We start from the raw sequence: 16,370 nt of genomic DNA on the forward strand, positions 1-16,370 counted from the left end.
TGGGATTTTATGATAATCAAGGCTGCCAATTTCATGTTTGGGGCCTATTTCCACTTCCATTATTTAATAATGTAATTTCTCATTTTGAGCAACAGATTAAAATATCCACATACAGTTTGCAGTTCTACAGCTGGGCAGTGTCACCAGCCATTGCAAAAAAGGTCACGGACAAGGTTTGACCTTCTAGCAGGATGAAACCACACTGATGCCAGACAAATTGAAATGCCTTACAAAAACACAACTCCCACCTAGGCACTGTCTCCTAAAACCGCAACATTGTCCACCGATTGCAGGATTTGGGGCTCCTTCTGGCTTTGACAGAGGATGCTCGATTTGGTGGCTCTGCTTGTAAGCTCTAGTTGAGACCAGGCAATTACTGTTAAAGAAACATAACCGTCAAAGTGGTTCTACATTAATTAGAAGTACCAGTTTTTAAGCTGAAAATGCTCTTGCTAGCCTTGCCAAAAAGGAAGTGGATTTTACTTCAAAATGACTTGAAATAAAAGCAGATGAATGCCTTCCCCTTGAATGTATATAAGCATTAAAGCAAATACATGACATCATCTTCTTTGCATTTCCCAGTAATTTTTTCCAGCATTGAACTTTTGTGGCTGTAAACTTAATTTTTTAAGGAATACCAGCTGCATTTCAGTTTGGGGGATTTCTTTTTTAAAGAAACATAGCTAGAACACCCGCAGGATCCTGAACACCAATGAATACTGCTATATTAGAAGGGCTGGTTTTACCCCTTTTCTATTGTGGCTAATATCAAGAATCCAGCACCAGGGAAAAAGAAGACACTTCTTTTCTGGGTACAAGTGACTGTCAAAATCAATGTAAACCAAAATGCAGGTTTCCTCTTTAAAAAAAATAGAGAGCTCAAATCAAATGATTTACCATGCAATCCTAAACGTAGTTACTCTCTTCTAAACTCATGGACTTCAATGGAATACTATATTGTTTAGGACTGGACTGTCAATAGCTTATATTGGTGTGTGTTTTTAAAGGACCCTTCTCTGTCCTCCTTGAAAGAATCAAGCAATAGAGATTATGCTATCTGAATAGCCAGCACAGGGACAGCAAGGGGAGTTATGGGCAGGGACAGACACCAATAGCGCTGGAAAAGTACACCATGTTCTTGCCTGTCCTAGATCACACATTGGGGGTGGGGGGCAGTCTAGCAATGGCTTTTATCTGCCTGGTATAAAGCTCAAACACTGTTGCTGTGAGATATGTACAGACTGTGATGTTTTACAGTTCCCTAAGGAAATATGGAAACCACTTAAGTGCCTTGGAATGAAATAAAATTCTCCTACTGTACCAATTGTCTTTTTGTTTTGTTTGTTTGCAAAGCAAGGGCTGACAGCCCATTGTGGTGGCTCTTATTCATCTTGCAGAGCTATGGTGGCCCCACCGGGGGGTGTGTGTGTGTGTGGATGGCCTTTGGGCCAATGGGACTTTCCCCAGTGGCCTTAATGGCCAAATCTACCCCTCATTCTAGGATTACTGGCACTCATGTCTCATGCATGTTTTTGATTCGAAATTACTTCTCAGGTAAGTCCCCTCCCCCACAAAAAAAGGAGCAGCAGTGGCGTAGGAGGTTAAGAGCTCATGTATCTAATGTGTAGGAACCAGGTTTGATTCCCAACTTTGCCGCCTGAGCTGTGGAGGCTTATCTGGGAAATTCAGATTAGCCTGTACACTCCCACACATGCAAGCTGGGTGACCTTGGGCTAGTCACAGCTTTTTGGAGCTCTCTCAGCCCCACCCACCTCACAGGGCGTTTGTTGTGAGGGGGGAAGGGCAAGGAGATTGTAAGCCCCTTTGAGTCTCCTGCAGGAGAGAAAGGGGGGATATAAATCCAAACTCTTCTTCTTCTAATTTGGAATTAGCTGAACCTTCTTTTCTAAATTATGAAGCCTAAGAGCTTTTCTCATGAAGCGTAAGAGAAAGAGCTTTGCTCAGTCAGAAATGTCTGAGTAATCTATCTAGTTAACATAATCACAGCCTAGAAATCCTTCCACAGTGCATGACACGGAACTATTTATACAGTACGGAAGCCTTCTTCTGTGAACAGATTGCCTTCATGGGGTTGTGTAGTTCAGCAGATCCAGTTATGTCTACTTCACGAGTTCCAAATATATGTTTAACAGAAAGATGTGCTCTTAAACTTTCCAAGTCATAGCAGTATGCATAGAGCAGAAGGATCTATTGTTCACAATGTTACTTCCAAACAAATGTTTATGGTTTTTCCTTGTTTATGTAAGGTTCTGGTTTTGACATGGAATAAAAATGAACATCTTAACAAAAATAAAGTTTCACTGACAGAAAAGTACACATAGATAGGCATTATAGTCAGAAATGATTAGAAAGTAAAGCCTCAGAGCTATGTGCTTGTAAACAAACTGTCTAGCCGAATACAGGGATCTTAAAGCAACTGCAATTCTCCTCCTTACCGGTAGGTGCCGTTATTAAACCAAGTGAAAATTAAAGTGGATGGTTCCCAATTTCTTTTTCAAAATAGACCAACTACTCTGGTTGCAGTGAACAGGTTTGTTTTAATAACACTAAATTGTTTTTAAATGCACGTGAAATAGAGACATTCTGTATCACTTGTGCTTCCTCATTTAGATTAGGCTCATGCTCTTTTAACTTTAACAAGGCAACGGTATTCGATTCCCTTCACAAAAACTGGCAGCTACAATTTGCAGAGCAGCATATTTGTTTACCAGACAGAAAGTAAACAAGAAGAAGAGTTTGGATTTATATCCCCCCTTTCTCTCCTATGGGAGACTCAAAGGGGCTTACAATCTCCTTGCCCTTCCCCCCTCACAACAAACACCCTGTGAGGTAGGTGGGGCTCTGAAAGCTGTGACTAGCCCAAGGTCACCCAGTTGGCATGTGTGGGAGTGCATAGGCTAATCTGAATTCCCCAGATAAGCCTCCATAACTCAAGCAGCAGAGCTGGGAATCAAACCCGGTTCCTCCAGATCAGAGTGCACCTGCTTAGCCACTACGCCACTGCTGCTCCCTTGCACCACTGCAAGTTGGCTTCATGAGAGTTAGTTCATCAAGATTAATTCAAAAATATGAAGGCCAAGTCAGATGAAACCCTTTCTTTACAAATCGTCCAACCTTTGCACAAAGAGCAACCTCCTCAGCATTTTTAAGAGAAAGCCCCAAAAACATCAATTTAGTTGGTTCAGTTTGAGCCACATGGGTACAGATGGACTCTTCAACATGACATATGGTTGACTATCGGATATGTTTGTCTCTCAAACACAGTTCAAAAACACAGGGTCACATTTTTCTTTCTTGACATTTAAAATTGTTTTATTCTACTGCTAGCTTTCTTCTTGTTGATAGATTAAAAAAAAAACTACTGTCTTGTTTCTAATGTGACATAGGTGGACCCAAAGTGGATGTATTCCCTAAGGGACCAGCATGTGTCCCATTGTGATCTGCAACCATATTTCTACTAGGATGAGCTGACCATCAGTGGTTTTACAGATTTGACACTAAAGATGCCTTACAATACAGCATCCATGTTACAGGAGAGGCCATGACTTAGAACATAGATTTTACATGCATGAGGTCTCAGATGGAATCCCTAACATGCGATCTCACAGGTAGTAGGACAGAGAAACACATTCGCTTATCATCCAGGAGAACCATTGCCAGAGAAGACAGTAGTGAGCAAAATTAACTGATGTCTGATTCATTGCAAGATGAACCCATCTTCTGACAACACAATCCTAGGTAATATCTCCAGAAATGAGACATGTATTGTTAGCACCAAAAGTCCAAGACGTGAAAAAATTTAAAACCTGAAACTTAATAACAAAATATATGGTAATGTAACCCTGTGTGTGTGAGTGTGTGTGTTTATGAGCACATGTATGAAAAAAATTCTTCTCTTTTAAGTAGCTGATGAGGAGGACCAGGGGCAGCAGGCAACACCTTCTCAGCCTCCCCTTTCTGGTAGTGAGCAGTCCCCCAAAACTGACTGTTTGGAGCAGCCTCCCATTGGCTATGAGAGGCTGTTACCAGAATGGAACAAATGGAAACCTCCCTACCCTTGTGCTAGACAAAAGCTTTTCTGCATACCACTCAGCCAAGAGAAAAATCCCCATTCCTAAACCACTGGGGAAAACAATTAAAAGAAAATCAGCACACGCAAGCTTTAAAATATAAACACGAAAGTAAAAACAAAATAACTTTATGACATAAATACATTTACATACAATCTGAAGCTCTGAAAGGAAGATTTGTGTCTTCCTTACACTGGCAATCTGTGTACATTTTGCAATTTTATTCTCATATTTACAGGCATTTTACAAATACTGATGTGTACAGGAACATACATGTGCATACACAATACATGATTACAAAAGTTATATCTTCAAGTTGCGGTCGAATCTAACAAAATGTGAAAAGTAATGTTTTAATGTTGTTTTAACGCTTGTCCAAAAATCCACCAATGGATTCCCTTCAACTGAAATAGTATGTAAAGATAATTTTAATATTTTCATGATGACTTGATCCTGCTGCACTGTTAAATGATATAAACTGTTATTTCAACTCTCCCAGCAGTGACATCGGCAAAATATAATTGCACAAAAATACTATGGATGGAAGGGGAGAAGTTTTTTGCTGATTACTACCCTCCCATTGTAGATCTCCAACTCACCCCCACTGCTGCAAGGTATTCCAAGGTTTCTACTGGGGACATTTTGGAGAGGGAGGAGACATGAAAGTCAGGTTCCATGGACTGAAATCCCTTCCATCTGCAGAAATCCTCTGTAAAAACCAAGCCACTGATAGACATAATTGAGCAAAGTGTCCTTTCTCTCTTTTTGCTCTTTTAAAATAGGTGCTGCATATAAGTTACAAACTGAAGACAAAATATTCTTAATGTCAAGCTGTAGTCATTTACATGAATTCTCAGTGCTTGTCTGTCAAGAATCTATAGCTTTTCAAAATCATTGTAGCATATGCCCCATTTGTACCATGCGTCAACAAAAAATCATGGGTTAACTCAGAACCTTTCATGTCCTCTTGCATTCATTGTTTTTCCATGGAAAAACCAGCTCTGATGTTCAGAGGACATCCTCCAAGGTGGTTCTCTTTAAGGGACAGAGGGCTTCCCCACATACAGCCAATCTATATTTTACAGAATATGCTATTTCTTACACTCTGAACTATTCCCACTCATCAAGCAACATTTTATACCCAATGAATTCTACTAGGTGACGCTTCCCCTGTGGTCTGAGGTAGAGACCAAAGTTTATATTCTCGTTTTGGAATTCCTTTATGCTCCCATTCTGTTGTAGCTTTGTGTTTTTCAAGCTGTGTCTCTTCAGTATCACTTATGCAATCATCTTGAAGTGTAAACGTGTTCCACCCAAGTTCAAGTTCAAAACTTATAACAAGTGACTTTGCTACAGATTCCAGTTCAGCACTATTCACAAGAGAATTTTTTATTTTGGAAAACGGTCCACCTGCTGAAACAACAGTTGAAGTAGATGAATGGCACAGAGCATTAAAATTCCCAGCTAAGATGCAAATCTTCTCTACAAAATATCTCAGTGGATTTTTGTTTCTGTATGACCCTGCAGAAAACAAAACCAGAAATAATTAAGTCTGGAAAGCGTAGGTTAAGGGGGGACATGCTAGCCATGTTTAAATATTTGAAGGCATGCCATGTCGAAGAGGGAGCAAGCTTGTTTTCTGTTGCCTCAGAGACTAGAACACGGAGTAATGGATTCAAGGTGCAGGAAAAGAGATTCCACCTAAACATTAGGAAGAACTTCCTGATTGTCAGGGCTGTTCGACAGTGGAATTCACTGCCTCAGAGAGTGGTGAAGTCTTTTTCTTTGGAGGTTTTTAAACAGGTTGGATGAACATATGTTGGGACTGCTTTGACTGTGTGTTCCTGCATTGCAGGGGGTTGGACTTGATGGCCCTTGTGGTCTTTCCAACTCTATAATTCTACTATCTATTGACAGAACAAAAACCAACTGTCCTGTGTCTGGTTTCACAGTGCCTCCATAATATGTAAAAGCCATGATCAAGTGTGCACTCCTCATGCCAGCATCTGTCCTCCATTAGAACAACTGTGCAGAAAGTATCAATGCGATCTGAGCACTCAAAGCAATTGGCACTTCTCCAAGTTACCAACAAAGTCCCCATAAGGAGCTGCAGAAGAAGAGGTTCAAGCTGCAGCAAATACTCACTCACAGGTGATGCATAAATTAGACCTCAAAAGTCAATCAAGGTGTCAACATATTGAGAAAAGATCATAAAGCAAAATGAAAGGTTCCCATCATATACCCCTCTTTAATGCAACTTGGTGGGATGAAAAAGAAGCACCAGTATAAAATAATACCTTGTAATGAAGAAGTAACTATCTGGAAGACTTGATCTAGACAATGATGCAGCTCAAACAATTTGGCAGCTTTACTGGTTGCTTTGTTCACCTCCAAATCAACCAGTTCCTCTCTCCTTAATAGGGCTATTTTCTTCTGTGTTAATAGAAGATGAGAAGAGAATGCAGAAGATGAGACAATGAAACTACTTCACCAAATTAAAGCATCATAGTGCTAAACTATTGTTCCTTAAATACTCTTGAGCTCCACTTACCGTGTTTCTCTGAAAATAAGACAGTGTCTTATATTAATTTTTGCTCCCCAAGATGCGCTATGTCTTATTTTCAGGGGATGTCTTATTTTTCCGCTCCACAGCTGCATTCTCCGGTGTTCTGTTCGATGGGAATGCTTCCAAACAAAAACTTTACTATGTCTTACTTTCAGGGGATGTTTTATATTTAGCACTTCAGCAAAACCTCTACTACATCTTATTCTCAGGGGATGTCTTATTTTCGGAGAAACAGGGTATGTTCAACGAGTTATACAATTGCAGCAAGCTTACAATAACAGCATTTTCACCCTATTTACATTTTCAGGCATACACCTAAGATTGTAAGTTCACTGGAGCTCAGTGAACAGGGCCCTGGCTAAACAGGCAAGGCTTGACTCATTTTGTGAGGGAGTTTAGTGGGTGAATTCTTGAAAGGAAGGCCCAACAATCTGTTTCTTTATTAACGCAATTAAATATGGATCGTCAGGGGGTTGCTCCAGTCACCTACAACAGCTGTGGTGGTTTTTTTGCTGGAGGATGTGTGTACTACACCTGCAACAAGTGCAAGTGTTGCTCCCTTAGAAGAGAAGGTCCGGCAACTTGGGCACAAGTATCTGCTTATCCCTCTAAGAAGAATAATGATTTCCTGGCCAGAGTGGAGCAGATGGTACTGGGTGGAGAACACCCTAGGACCTAGGTAGTTCTCTGAAGAGGAGGGCAGCTCTCAAACACAGGAGGTGGGCATTTGGAGGAATGTGACACATAGAAGTAGAGAGACCAGGGAGCCTTCCATGAATTTGAAGCTACAGAATCGATTTTAAGTTCTCTCCCTAGTCAGTGAGGATAAAGAACAGGCACATGAGCAACAGAGACAGTTCTGGGAGAATGTGCCAGTGATAGAAAGTTCAGCCCATAGAATGGCCCCTGCAAAACCCCAGAGGAGACATGTGGTAGTGGTAGGGAACTCTCTGCTGAGGGGAACAGAAGCAGTGATTTACAGGCATGACAAGATGTCTCGGGAGGTGTGCTGTCTCTTTGGGACAAAAATCCATGAGGTCACACAAAAGCTGACATGACTTGTCAAGCCCACTGACTGTTATCCCTTCCTGGATCTGTAATTGGTTGACTGACTGAACTCAAAGGATACTCACCAATGGCTTATCTTCACCCTGGAGAGAAATGACTAGCGGGGTGTTGCAAGGTTCTGTCCTGGGCCCAACACTATCCAATATTTTGATCAATTACTTGGATGATGGAATAGAGGGCAGATCAAATTTGCAGACGACACCAAATTAGGAGGAGAAGCTAATACCCCAGAAGACAGGGTCAGAATTCAAAATGACCTGGACAGATAAGAGAGCTGGGCCAAAACTAACAAAATGAATTTCAACAGAGATAAATGTAAGATACTACATTTAGGCAGAAAAAATGAAATGCAGATATAGGACGGGTGACATCTGGCTTGACAACAGTACATGTGAAAGGGATCTAGTAGACTGCAAACTGAGCATGAGTCAGCAGTGTGATGTGGCAGTGAAGAAAGCCCATGCAATTCTGAGCTGCATCAATAAAAATATAGTGTCTAGATCGAGGGACATAATAGTACCTCTCTTTTCTGCATTGGTCAGACCTCACCTGGAACACTGTGTCCAGTTTTGGACACTACAATTTGACAAGAATATTGATGAGCTAGAACGGGTCCAGAGGAAGGTGACCAAAATGGTAAAAGGTATGTAATCCATGCCCTTTGAGGAGAGACTTAGAGAGCTAAGTATGTTTGGTCTGGAGAAGAGAAAGTTAAGGGGTGACATGATAGCTATGTTTAAATATCTGAAAGGATGTCATGTTGAAGAGGGAGAGAGCTTGCTTTCTGCTGCTCCAGAGACTAGGACAAGGAGTAATGGATTCAAGGTGCAGGAAAAGAGATTCCACCTAAACATTAGGAAGAACTTCCTGACAGTAAGGACTGTTTGACAGTTGAATACACTGCCTCTTAGGGTAGTGAATTCTTCACTAGAGATTTTTAAACAGAGGCTGGACGGCCATCTGTCGCAAGTACTTTGATAGTGTATTCCTACATGACGGGGGGTTGGACTCAATGGCCCTTTTGGTCTCTTCCAACTCTATGATTCTAAGCACATACCTTAGAATACAAAGCAGAAATGAAGATATTTGAAAATATACATATCAAATAGGTATACACTTGACAAAAGGGATTGGCAGCCACTCATAGCAGCTCTACTGCTCTGGAAATCTAAGGAAAATGCTATGTTTTCTAGTTCAGGTGAAAAAAGATCTTAAGAAAGATTTCCATTTACCTTTTTACAGTCAGATATGATATTTTCAAGGATGTTAGCAAAAGCCATAGCTTCATTCTTAAGTTGCTTCTGAACCTGAAAAGAAAGCACGTTTTAGAATGTCTATGAACCTTATCAACCATATACATGACAGTTTATTGCATCAACTTCTCCTGCATCACACATATCAGGTGACACTATCTTTGAGTTGCATGGAGAGAGGCCACACCTCTGCTCTGTCACCTAATATCTATTGTTATTATGTATCTCAATTTTTCATGCACCTGTGACGAATGCCCATAATAGGCATTTTGGTTTCCAGGGAAAGTCCGCCCTGAAGGGCTGGCGTACAGCAGGCCTAGTTAAGAAGACCTTAGCAACAGCCAGAGTAAGAAAAAAAAGGTTCCACAAGCAGAGAACCCACCCGATTGGTTGGGAAGGGACCAATAACATTTGGCCAGAGCTAGGGGGAGCTAGTGTGCTTACAGCACTGAGAGTCAATTGACAACAGAGTCTGTCAGAGAGCAGTTGAGACTGAAGATCAGTCAGAGCAGAGCAGAGTTTGGCAGAGAGGAGTCTGTCAGCTCTGGAAGAAAAGGATTCTGTCTCAGCAGAGTTGGCTGACAGAAGTCCAGTCCCTGTCTAAGCTGTGTATGCCTGACAGAGAGAGGAGGCCCTGACTGGGTGCAGATTGAAGTGCCCTTCAGGAGCTTGACGGTTTGAAACTGCCCAGACCTATCTAGTCTGCCTTGCCCCTGTGTGTATCACCAGCATCACCAGTCTGGGAGAAGCCGGTCCAGAGGCAGTGAAGCCATATTAGGATTAGTGGGAAAGAGGGAGGCCAGTGTGCCAGAATCTCCTGGGCTTAGACTGGGTGTTTAAGTGTGATCAGTGGGTACTAGTGCAGTACAGACTAGTGTCTGAGTGTGTAAGGAAATTTATTAATTCAAAACTAAATCTTCCCTTAAGAGACACCTGCGTATGTCTGTGTGCATATGAATCTGAAGTAACATCTTAAGCTCTGAAACCATTAAGCGTAAGAACCTCTTTGAGTCAGTATTCTAAGAAACCTTTCTTTAGTTCTCAAAATAAATTCTATTTTCTATGTTTAAGTTACCCCTGTGCCAGCCTGCGTTTATGTGTGAGAGGATTGTGTGTGCTTGTTTGCGTAACTAGAATCCCAGCCAGTTTTTGAGTTCCCTCCCTTTTTATTGAAAGGGACTCTGAAGGACATTCCCCTCAGACCAAGTGTGTGTATGTGAGGTGGGATCCTTTATGTTTTGGCAAACCAGCAGCAGTTTGGGGGATTTCTAGTTTTCTTTTATTTTTATGGTGGCAGCAAGTAAAATAAGAAGACCCCTTTTCCCTAGTCAGAAGGATAGTGTGGGGATCCTTTAAATCTACATCTGTGTGTGTAAGGAAATTTATTGGTTCAAAGCTAAATCTTTCCTTAAGAGACACCTGCGTGTGTCTGTATGCGTATGAAACTGAAGTAACATCTTAAGCTATGAAACCATTAAGCGTAGTACCTCTTTGAGTCAGTATTCTAAGAAACCTTTCTTTAATTCTCAAAATAAATTCTATTTTCTATGTTTAAGTTACCCCTGTGCCAGCCTGCATTTATGTGTGAGAGGATTGTGTGTGCCTGTCTGCGTAACTAGAATCCCAGCCAGTTTTTGAGTTCCCTCCCTTTTTATTGAAAGGGACTCTGAAGGACATTCCCCTCAGACCAAGTGTGTGTATGTGAGGTGAGATCCTTTATGTTTTGGCAAACCAGCAACAGTTTGGGGGATTTCTAGTTTTCTTTTATTTTTATGGTGGCAGCGAAGTAAATAAGAAAATCCCTTTTCCCTAGTCTGAAGGATAGTGTAGGGATTTTTGAATCTCTCTCTTCCCCGCATATCCTTTACAATTGGCGGCAAGCGGCGGGATACGTGTAATATCAAAATCCAGTTCCCAACACGCACAAGAGAGCCATTTTATTTTTTTTATTGTTGTAAGGTAAAGCAGTGACATTTTCCCCTCACAAATGGCACCACCCTAAGGTCCAAAATTAGGAGCTGAGGGAAAGGCTCATGAGACTGGAGATTCTGTGGTAACACAGGAGGAAGAGCCACGTAGAACACAGACAACCTCTCTAGAGTTAGAGAAGATGGAAGTGGAATTGGAAATGAAAAAGCTTGAAGCTGAGAAAGAAAAAGCTAGAATTGCCTTAGAAAATGAAAAAGCTAGAATTGCCTCAGAAAATGAAAATGCTAGAATGGTGTTTGAAAAAGACATACAACTGGCTAGGCTTCAGGCAGAGAGAGAAAAAGAACAGAGTAAACAGGCAGAAAAAGAGCAGGAAACAGATGGCCAGAATGGCCCATGAAAAAGAAATGTATCAGTTGCGAGCTACACTGCCCAACCCCCTTCCTGCCAGCGTAGAAGTTACCTCAGCTGAAAACAAGAAATTCCCTAAGTACCAGAAAGGGGATAATGTGGAGGCTTATTTAGCCAGTTTTGAGAGAATTTGCCTGGACTTGCAAATCCCTGAGGGGAGGAAAATGTCCACCCTACGTCCATTATTGTGTGGAGTATTAAGCGAGGTGTATGCAGATCTCAGAGATGAAGAGATTGCCGACTACAATCTCTTCAAAGAAAGAGTAAAACTGAGATTTGGTTTAACCCCTGAACAGAGCAAAAAAGCCTTCAGGGAAATAAAGAGCAAGCCAGGAGAAACTTACTCCCAATTAGGCTGTTGCATGGACAAAGCGCTTGATAGATGGGCGGAAGGGAGCAAGATTAAAACCTTTGAAGAGCTTAAGCATCTTTTTAGTTTGGAACAGTTTTACAAACAGGTTCCTTATCAGTTACGCTGGTTCCTGAAAGATCAGCGGCTAAAAACAGTAGCAGAGGTCGCTTCGCTGCTGGATGACATAGAGGGAGACATAGGGGGAGCTGCTTTCCCAAATCCCTATAAGAAAAAGCAGGAATGGAGCCATAAAGAGAAAACTGGCCCATATGACAACCCTGCAAGGCGGACCACTCCGAGCCCAACAAAAGTGGGAGGAGTTATTTGTTATTACTGCCATGAGGAGGGTCATGTAAGGACCAGATGTCCTAAACTAGAAAAGCCCAAAACTCCCAATAGCTCCCAAACCTGTCAAATTGATTAGGACGAGTGAAACAGTCACCCATGACGTTACCCTGTCTGGGGCTATAGAGGCATAACCAGCAGATAAACCTGCACAGATATTGCAGATTTGGAGGGTTGAGGAAGACCTCGATAAAGACTTTTTGGAATCAATTAAAGTTAATGGGGCAAAGCTGACTGGATTAAGAGACACGGGGGCTGAAGTAACCCTGATAAAATCCTCATTAGTGCTCAAGGAGCAATATGTGCCTAACAAGTTTTACCGGATAAAGGGTATTAGTGGCCCAGAGTTTGAAGTCCCACTGGTGGAAGTCCCCATTGAGTACCTAAATTATACAGGGACATACACTTTGGGGGTGTGGGACAATATAGAGGTTCCGGTCATCATTGGTAACAATCTTGCCAAACAATGCAAAAGAATTAACCTTGTGACCAGAAGTGAACCTCCTATAATCGAGATTCCATCAGATAACTCACAGTCCCAGACCAGCCCTGCTGAAGATGTGGCTGAGGAAAGTGAAATACCAATTCTTGGTGCTCATGAGTCCCAGTTCCTAACCAACCAAAGAGAGGATGAATCTTTACAAGAACTCTGGACTCAGGCAGAAAACTCAAATGAGACTGAAGTCACCATAGAGGTTCCCTGCATTTCTAAAATTATAGAGAACATTTGCATTTCTTTTAATATACTTACATTACAGGTTCATGAACAGCAAGACTGTCCTCAGCTTACAGAAAATTGATCCTAGCTTTGATAACTATTTTCTAAAAATTATATTCAGACACGTGGACACAATGGATGTGTCTTAAATATAGCTCTAACAAAACAGCAATTTCTGCATAGCTTAATTCAAACTTGATAATTACAAACAGACCAAAACAATTCATCATATTAAAATGTTGTGTTTTTGGAACCATCTAAAGCATACTTAACAGGACATTCACAAGATGCTTATGATACCATTTGCCATGGCACAGCAGGAGGAAGTCAGCTGTTCAAAAGGGGAAATTGCAAGTTCTACTCAATTCCAAGCTTATTCCTCTTGAATCCTGGCCTGTATATTTTGGAATACAATGTGAACTTTCATGCTATAGACTTTGATTAAATGCAAAGGCTGTCACAATAAGAATAGTTATCATTTTGCTGCAAGTTAACAAAGTTGGTATTAGTTTTGAACAATTAATGCTCAAGTGTCCATGGGAAGGTGATCGATTGGAAATTTTTTAAATATTTCTAAAAATAAAGTACCATAGCTGTTAAACACCACAGAAAATGTTCTAATTTAAAAAAACACATTCTCAATATACTTACATTAATTCAAATGGTTTCTGATATTAAAAAGTGAACAAGTAGCAGCTCTTTCTCTCCTAGATAACGGGTATACTCTGTTCCACATAAAGATGATGGTGGATTGTCTATTCATCAACCACAGAACAAAGCATGTTGTAAAATGCTCAAACTGGGTCCTAGTACCCTCATCCATTTGAATGTTTGAAAGTAAAAATACATTTTGGAATAAATGCTCTTGTATCGAATGCTCTTGTATCGAATTTAATGATGCACAAAATAATGGTTTTGACAAAGGCAGTGCATAAAAATGAATAATTCTCACACTCATTTGGGGTCTATGTTCTAATGAGGAAGCATTCAACTTTCTCAACAGCTGCGCCTCAAGTGATCAGACTATTCTCTTTATGTGAAATGCAATGACCTGCTTATATTACCACATTATTTTATTTATTCTTTACTTTGTATGCCTAACAAAGGTTATTGATTATGATGATGAAATACATGATTCTGTATGCAACTATTATAATAAGCAGCTATTATAATATGAAAAGGGAAGTACAAAACAGAGAAATCATACATAAATGTACAGTTATACAGTAAGAAAACTAACAACATATACCAAGGTTTCTCAAACAAAACCCAGGTAAAAACTTGACACATGGCCATTAAATTGGACTTTGCCTAAAACGATGTTTCCTTCCTCATGCCTAAAAGATCGCATGATTTAAAAAGCTCTCACCTCATTTTGTGGATACCATTTTGAGAAGTCATCCTGCATATCCTTAGTTGTTTTCTGAATGCAGTCTGAAAGATGCTCCAGTCCTGTACACAGACCATCGTAGAGATAAGGTATCAGTTCTTCCTGACCCCCATAGAAAAGGGAAAAAAACCTGTTAATGGACAGTCAGATATGAAAAAGATAATGGATCAATCAAATCATACAGCAATGGCAGGGAACCTTTTTGAGACCGAGTGCCCAAACTGCAACCCAAACCCCACTTATTTATTGCAAAGTGCCAACCCGGCAATTTAACCTGAATGCTGAGGTTTTAGTTTAGAAAAAAAACGGTTGGCTCTTTCTTCCTCCACCCCACCCGCTCGAGCAGGGGCCAGCCTGCTGTAGCCTCCAACAAGCCCCGCGGACACCGCTCTGTACCTCTCTAGCATCTCTGCCTCCTCTGGGCCCCCCTCTCGGGCAGCAGCCACCCGGAGCACAGGCACCAGGCCTGCCAGCCGAGTCCTCCCTACTCACCGCGGTGCGCACACATCATGCTCAGTGGCCCAGGCCAGCCTAGATGTGTGTGTGTGTGGGGGGGGGGGTGATTTTCCACCCCCACATGACGAACTCTGTGTGCGTGTGCCCACAGAGAGGGCTCCGAGAGCCACCTCTGGCACCCGTGCCATAGGTTCGCCATCACTGGGCTAGATTCTCGTGTGTGTTTGTGTCTTCGAAGACAACTCATCGAAAATAAAAGGGAGGAAACTATGTATTGCCTGAATCGGCAGAACAAGCAGAGTGCAACCATGTACTTTTCGGGCTGACAAAAGGATCAGAGCCTGCAAAACAAATGTTCCGGGGCAACCTTAAGCAAAAAACTACAGGCACGACAGAGAACCCCTGCAGCACCACAAAATGTTGGGCACTAACGGTGGATGAAACTGACAAGAGAGCTTTAAGGGTCTAGCAGGTAAAATAAGATATCGCCTCAGCTCCTGAGCTCCGTACAGCAAGAGGAGACCACTTGCAGGTGACTTGGGGAAATAAAGTCTGTAGTTTTATTTTTATTTATTCATTTATTTATTCATTTATTCATTCATTTATACATACTTTCGATTTATTGGCCGCCTTCCCCCAAAGGACTCAAGGTGGCTTACAACACGATAAAACACAACTGAAAGTAGGGTGGCTTAAGGTATCCTGAGCTGCACATTCCTCCCCAAGACACTTTTTTCCCCGTCCTTAGGATGTCTTATTTGTGCTGTGCAGAATGGACCAATCATAATATATTTCACAGCCTTTCAGGAGGTTAAACAGGTTGCTGATTATTTGTGATGGGGGGGGGTGGGGGGGACTCAGGAATTGCATCACTCTTACCCCCCAACAGGCATAACCACATTAAAAAAGGCATAAGAAATTTTGAAAGAGCTGATTTTGATAATGCAAAATGATATGGAGCAGCCTACATTGTTAGCCAATGAACTTTCTCCCCTGAGAGTTCTCAGAGAAAGCTCATACGTACCAAATAGAGCTGAAGGAAGTTTGCCCTCAAACAAGTGATCATTGCTTGACATCTTACTAATTTTCTGTCTTGGACATATCTACTATGAACATGTTAAATTGGATGTTTTGTATACATATTACTTTACCTTGGGATCGCTCACATCATCTTCATTTCCTGCTGGAAGATATAGGTCCAACCCTGTAAGTGCCACCAGATGTCCTATGCACTTTACCATTTCTTTGAGCGTGCTCATTATTTTCTTCTGTGCCTCTGCGACTATTGAAGACAAATCTGAACACCCACCCTGAGACAAAAAATTAAAGAATTCATAACTGTTAGGAAATGTTTTGCTGCCATACACCTTCAGATACTGGTCCCAGGCACCACGGCTCAGTGGTAGAATATCTGCCTTGCATTCAGAGGTCCCAGATTCAAACTAGGCTTGAGCACTGATTAAAAATATTGGTAAATTTCAGGTTTGGGGGTTTTTAACCCAGAAATTATCAGTAAAACCGACTAAAGCCAATATCCATTGACTTTATTTAGGTATCACGGAAAATATTCAGATCAAAAATCCAAACCTGAAATTTTTCAATTTCCCCCCACTGGGGGCTTGGGAAAATGAGAACTATCCCCAGAGGTCCCTGTCCATGGAAGGCTTGGAAAGCATCAGTGGGAGACCATGTCATGGACAGCCCCCCCACCCCCCATGCCTCACTTGACAGTGAGGGAATGTTCCATGACTTCCAGAACAAAGCCAGTCTCTCATGTTCTGCCCTCGACCC

General features: G+C 41.5%; 1 protein-coding gene across 3 annotated transcripts in view; it reads right to left on the reverse strand.

Moving 5' to 3' along the window:
- Positions 1 to 4,203: 4,203 nt before the first annotated feature.
- Positions 4,204 to 16,370, reverse strand: part of KIF14 (kinesin family member 14) — a 54,606-nt gene continuing 42,439 nt past the window's right edge. For all 3 annotated transcript variants that reach the window (XM_048498447.1, XM_048498448.1, XM_048498446.1), the window contains exons 26-30: positions 15,731 to 15,889; positions 14,103 to 14,225; positions 8,958 to 9,032; positions 6,389 to 6,524; positions 4,204 to 5,612 (exon numbers count right to left, since the gene is read on the reverse strand). In XM_048498447.1, coding sequence (XP_048354404.1) covers positions 5,227 to 5,612; positions 6,389 to 6,524; positions 8,958 to 9,032; positions 14,103 to 14,225; positions 15,731 to 15,889 — 879 coding nt within the window. In that variant the 3' untranslated portion in view covers positions 4,204 to 5,226. The remainder of the gene's footprint in view (positions 5,613 to 6,388; positions 6,525 to 8,957; positions 9,033 to 14,102; positions 14,226 to 15,730; positions 15,890 to 16,370) is intronic.

Source organism: Sphaerodactylus townsendi, linkage group LG05 (genome assembly GCF_021028975.2).
Source record: "Sphaerodactylus townsendi isolate TG3544 linkage group LG05, MPM_Stown_v2.3, whole genome shotgun sequence".
NCBI lineage: Eukaryota > Metazoa > Chordata > Lepidosauria > Squamata > Sphaerodactylidae > Sphaerodactylus > Sphaerodactylus townsendi.